This window comes from Arachis duranensis, chromosome 5, assembly GCF_000817695.3.
Source record: "Arachis duranensis cultivar V14167 chromosome 5, aradu.V14167.gnm2.J7QH, whole genome shotgun sequence".
Taxonomy (NCBI): domain Eukaryota; kingdom Viridiplantae; phylum Streptophyta; class Magnoliopsida; order Fabales; family Fabaceae; genus Arachis; species Arachis duranensis.
The window spans coordinates 42511209-42517268 of record NC_029776.3 but is presented as its reverse complement, the minus strand read 5'-3'; the positions used below and the strand labels follow the sequence as shown (position 1 = coordinate 42517268).

Genomic DNA, 6060 nt, shown 5'->3' with positions numbered 1-6060 from the left:
CCATGCAATGCTCATTACTCTCTGGGGTTTCCAGAGATTCAATCCCCAAATAAGCCCTAGAAAAATCACTACCTGATTGTGGCTCGGAGATTTTCGATTTTTTAACCTGCAACTCATCAGTATCTTCATCAACACCATCTCGTTTAATTCCCCGATGGCTCCAAGAGACCAATTCCTTTTGATCCCTTTGTGTCTCCGAAAACCCTAAATCAGAGTCCCTATCCAAACTGATGCGCCCCGCTCCCTGGGAATCACCAAAATCGACGAACTCCAGAGACTCATCGGAAGCATCAAGCTCCGGATTGAGCGTGCAGTCATCCAACGGCTTCTCGCCGGAGCTGGGAACCGACGACTTCTCAGGCGGCGTGTGGAAAACGTCGTCTTCCTTCTGAGTGCTTTCACCGGCGTCAAAGCTTTCGGAACTCTGAGTCTCCGGCATCGAAGACATGAAGATGCCGACAGATTCCGTCTTGAACATGGCAGAACTCGGTGGCGTAGCCTCGTTGCTGGTGTTACCAGATTCTCCCTTAAAGGCACAGTGTCGCATTACGTCTTTCCTGCGAGGGCAAAGTTTCATGAAATTGGGAAACGAAATGTAAGGGATTTTTTTCCTTCCAGTTTGCGAAGCCAAAGCTTCCAAGTTCAAAGTTCAAAGTTCAAACTCTCTAACAAGTAATCACAAACATCGAAAATTCAAAACTCGTTTCGTTGCTTCTTCGTAATTTAAATACCAGAGAGCTTTTTTACTGTGATCTACAGGTTTCCTTTCTTGGACTTGCAACACTAGTTATTCACAACATAAGGCCCAATATTAATAGGATTTGTTATCACACTTCACACAAAAGACAAATAAAACAAAAACAAAAACTTTGCTCTTTGTTTACTTGTTTACACATCAATTGTCACTATTATTCTTTCTAAGAATGATTGATTTTCGGACCATACTTCCATCACTTTGGTGAACACAATTCAACGCTATTCTGTATAGGGGGCTAAAGCAATGGGTATGGTAGGGTAAAATCCTAACCTTATTCGCCAGTTAAAAATTTTATTAAAACTCTACTTTACTTTATTCGTAAATTGAGAATCTCTCATCTCTAACTCTACTCGCATTCTAAAGTTATAAACCCTACTCTATATTACTTGCAGAAATATCAATTTTTTTCAAAGCAAATATAAAATTCAATCATTTCGTATTTCATACATATTAATAAAATAAAAAATAAAAAATTAATTCTCTAAATTATTAAATTAACTAACTAGTATAATAGTTGTTCATTTATTGTAAGTTATTACATAAAAAAAATTGTAGATTCAACTCTCACCTCCTTCACTATATACCTAATTTTTATAAAATATGTGTTATATATACAAATTTTTTGATGTACCCAAAAAAAAATAATGATGATAAAAGCATAAATCAAGATCTAAAGTGAAGGAGTTGATAAAATAATAAAATAATCACTTTTAAATTAGAATAATAGAACATACATATAATAAGAATTACAAATTTAATAATAATTAAGCTCTCACTTTATCACTTTATTATAATATAATGGGGAACTGAGAGAACAATATTACACCGGGCTAGGATGGATGCTCTATGGGTGTTTAAGGAGTTTAATGTCCAATAATGGGAACTCAGGTACAAAACTATACATTTAAGATGGTCACTATAATCTTAAAATATGGTTTCATGAGAATGCAATTATGAAGCCAAAAGGCAATAAAAATAAAATAAAATATGCTTCTATGGCTTAAGGGCCTTTGAAGCAACATAGTAATCTTTGCTGAAAGCTTTTCATGAAAGCCTGAAAAACAAAAAGAATGTTGATATGTAGTTTCAGGCATTTAGCTCTTTGGCATTCTTGCATCAAAAAGAACAAATCCATAATATAATACTTTAAAAAAGGAAAAGACAAGAAAAATCTATCTGCGCAAGTAATGAATTAAATGGTCACATACAAAGTATACAATCCGAATCCATCATTAATTCAAATAAGAAAATTGGTTTGATACATAATTCAAAATTGATGAACAACTCTAAGAAAGTTATTTCATTTCTTCAATCTAAGAAACTTTGTGATCATTAAATTCAAATGTCTAGTTTGTGTGTTCTCAAGATTAAAATCTTTTAAAACAGACAGCACCAGTCACCTACATTTTGTGTTGGAACTTTTCAATTATTTAACATACTCCTTTTCTTGCTTTTGTGCTACATGATACCAAGAAAATTTTCATGTCAATGTAAATGGAGGCAACTAAATCGAACAAAAAAGTAATCGGAATTTTTGGAAACAAATACTGATGAGCTTCCTCCCCAGCAAACTTTTCAGCCAATCTTGATAAATATCTTGAGTCTCCTCCCCAGACTTCGAATCGAAATATCATAGAAAGAGAGACGGGGAATGGTACCAATTAGCAAAACTCCTATGTCAATGGGTGAATCACCATTGTACAATTTCATAGGACTTTGAAGTGTCAAGATGTGTTAACCTTCACACAATTCAATTATTCAGCATCCCATCACGGCGCAGTTATAGACAAAGTTACCGGACCGTTTTCTAGCGAGTAGATTCCACTGCGGAGGACCTTCACCCGGCACCCATGAATTGAGTTCGATGAATCCCTCGCCGTGAGTTCTAGGTCCACCAATAACCATAAGCCTATTTCCGCAGGCCCTGAATGCGAGACCCCAACCATTCATCGACACTGCCCGCTCCGGCAGTCTCCCAATCACAATCCACAATTTTCTTTCCTTATCGTATTTCTTAACCTCCATGTCAGCATAATCAGCAGCATACAATTCATTATTTACAACTGCAACCAACGGAGGTGCCTCGGCCATTGCAGGCATCTCCGACCCCCTGTTGCTACGTCCAGGGGACATGCTAGGAATCTCGGTCCAAGTCCTAGCCTGTAAATCATACTCCTCACCACATGTAAGAAGCTTCGACTCGCTTCCTCCAATTCCACCTATAACATAAAACTTCCCATCCATGAATACCCCGGAACACATCTTCCGGGGTTTCTTCATGCTTGGGAGTAATTCCCATGTTTGAGTCTCAGAATTGTATAGCTCTGCAGAGTCAAGGATACGCCCATCAGAATCACACCCACCAGCTAAGATTGCAACCTCTCCGAGGCTAGCAGAGCCAAACAAGCATCTCGGAGCATTCATCCTCATTCCGGAGGACCATGAGTTTGTCAAAAGACTATATCTGTATATAACAAGGGATTGCAGCTCCCTCCCAAATACAAGAAGATCGGTACCTACGGCTAAAGATTCCTTATCCGAACACATGAAGCACTCATTAGAGGCCATCCTTGGCAAATGCATCCATCGCTGACGGATCGGATCATAGGCCTCCCATTCAAGGAGAGCATAGGAGAAATAAATCCAATGTTCCATGATACCATTTAGTCTCCTCCATTTATAAAGCTCACCGCTTCGGATTACATTGCGGAAGCCCCTATTCAGAGAGGCAAGAGAGCCATAATCTGACCTTGAGCAACGGCTGAGACAGGTGATTGAGCTGTCCCGGTTCATGCGTGGCAAGAGAGAGCCAGAATCTGATGAACCCCCAGCATGGTTCTGCTGGTGGTCATCAGATTGCTGACCACATGATTCCAATAAATTCACAGCAAGCTCAAGCTGAACACCGGAATCTAATAAATCCCTGAGTTCAACCCGCTGCTGTTCTTCATTCGGTTGCCGAACACCAGAATCTAATGAATCATCTGCCACAAGTTCATCCTCTTGCTGTTCTTCGTCTGATTGATGAATACTTGAATCCAAGAAATCTTCATGTTCACCCTGCTGCTGTTGATCAGAATGATGCTCACCAAATTCCAGTGAATCATCATCATCATCATCATCATCATCATCACGCTGTTCTTGTTCAGCCAATGACTGGTCATCAGTCCAATCACCAGCTTCGTCGCCATCTTGGCAGATACTCAATGTCTCAATGGTTTCCTGATCCTCTTGGGAAACTACAGAATTCTCATTATCCTCAGGGGATTTCTGTTTGGAGTCCAACATCCTAGTATACTTCCTCGGACGATTCTCATCCTCGGATGCAATATTTTCCGCAGGGCGCTTGCCATTATTCTTGATGTCCAACTCAGGCAGGTATTTCATGTAAGACCAGTTGTTCTCTGCCTGGCACGAGCTAGGAAACAATCTCGAAACCACACAGGAACGACCTTCGAACATGTCTCTCTCTCTAACTCTCCGCAGAAAGCAACAACAAATGGGCACTTCACGAAGAAAGCCTCAATCCAGAAATGACAAATTCCCAGCAAATTCAAGAATCTGTCCAACAAAATAGAAGAAATTCAATTCATTAGTTTCAAATTTTGATTCTTGTTTGCAGAAACAAAATCAACACCCAGAAATAAATCAAGCAAAAAAAAAAAATACATGATTCGGATTGAAATCCAATCAGCTAAGCACTCAGATAGACTCCAAATAATCATTTATTGGAGAAAAAATACGAGAGATTGCAGGACATGAAGCTAAAGAACAGAAACAACACACAAAGTTCAATTGAACATACCAATAACACCCTCCAAAGCAGAACCGGAAATTTCAAAATTTGAATAAAATCCATTAATCATGATGCCCATGTCCCAAATGATTCGACAAACCGAAAACAAAATTAACCAAAAGATCATTCAAATAAAAACGCAAGAGCCTTACAAGGTTGGATAAAAAAAAATAGGAACAAAAAAAAATCCCCAAAAGATTAATATTTGATGGCCAAATTTTCAAATTGAATCAAAAAATAATCTTCCAAACACTTTCTTCACTCACCATAATCAGCAACTCAATCTCACTACTATAGTATTCCATGGAGTCCTCACAGAAAGGAACCACTCTATGAAGGTTGTCTGGAACGAGTGCCTTCACAGGCACGGAAGGAGAATGCAAGAACGAAGAAAATAATCATAAATAGAACCAAGCCATCTTTTATGATAGGTAGGTAGGAACTGAACATAGGAACAAGCCTCAAACAGAAGCATCTACTACGACAAATAGCTCTATTTATTAATACAAATATATATCTTAATGATAAGTAGAAAAAAATAATCATAAATATCATTATACCATATAATAACACAATTAGAGAGAATAATCACAAATAGAACCAAGCCATCTTATATACATACCCGCACAATTTTTTCTATTAAAAAAAAATAATTAAACTATGCATTCATAGTTATCTCGTTTGAGAAATAAGCCAATTTTCCTGTTCAGGATCCATGATAGATAGGGCTTGCTTTACGGATCAAACAATGCAGGAAACAAAGTAGAATGATCAATTCATAAACTACAAGAGAATTATCAATTCAAATCAACTATAGAAATTAGAAGAAGGCAAGCAAACGGTGGTGATAGACCCGGTCATTTGATTTCTTTTCTTTTTTTTCTTTCTCTCTCTCATTCAGACACCAAAAACGAAACCAGAGAAATTAGAAACTACTCAAACAAGTAACAAGATTACAAGACAACAAGTGAATCTGTGAATAACATACATACCCAGCATTAAAGAAAAGAAGAAGAGAGAAGCGAGTAAGCTGAGCAGAACACAGAGAGACAGAAGCACAGAAGAAGAAGAAGAAGAAGAAGAGAAGAAGCGTTTCTTTTGTTGTGATTTTGGAGCAAAATCTGATAGAGGGGGACCTTCACTTCCATGCCCTTATCTCTCTTAAATCACAACCTTAATACCCAATTAAATAATTAAAAAATAATTATTATTTTAGAAATTGTAATTTTGTAATAGTAACTTCCATATTTTTAAAAATACTAAAGGAATCTTTTTATTTTTGGAAAGGAGGATATGTGGCGGTGGTGGAGGACGGTTGCGAAAGGTGGTAGGTGGGCCCAAAAGATGTTCGCCGCGCTGCTCGCAGTTAACAGAACCGGTAACCGGGAAATGCCGGTGGACCAACGTGTTTAGTAGAGAGAAACAGATAGACACGAAACAAGAGGGAGAGGGAGAGAGACTGTTACGTTTCTGCGCCGTTCGATTTTGATTCCAAAATATCGGCTAG

The 6060-nt window shown here is 38.1% G+C and overlaps 1 protein-coding gene across 2 annotated transcripts; it reads right to left on the bottom strand.

Annotated features, from left to right (window-relative positions):
* Nucleotides 1-1989: 1989 nt before the first annotated feature.
* Nucleotides 1990-5694, bottom strand: LOC107489235 (F-box/kelch-repeat protein At1g26930). 2 transcript variants are annotated; one of them, XM_016109996.3, is made up of 2 exons: nucleotides 5546-5694; nucleotides 1990-4318 (listed from the first exon to the last, which is right to left on the bottom strand). In XM_016109996.3, exon 2 carries the CDS (start codon nucleotides 4217-4219, stop codon nucleotides 2516-2518), a length of 1704 nt encoding a protein of 567 aa, XP_015965482.1. In that variant the 5' UTR covers nucleotides 4220-4318; nucleotides 5546-5694; the 3' UTR covers nucleotides 1990-2515. The 2 variants fall into 2 exon arrangements, with proteins under 2 accessions (XP_015965482.1, XP_015965483.1); XM_016109997.3 differs by lacking the exon at nucleotides 5546-5694 and adding an exon at nucleotides 4820-5073.
* Nucleotides 5695-6060: the final 366 nt, after the last annotated feature.

Coding starts and splice junctions, on each gene's coding strand:
- LOC107489235 (XM_016109996.3), bottom strand. CDS start 4,219: ATGTTCGAAGGTCGTTCCTGTGTGGTTTCGAGATTGTTTCCTAGCTCG.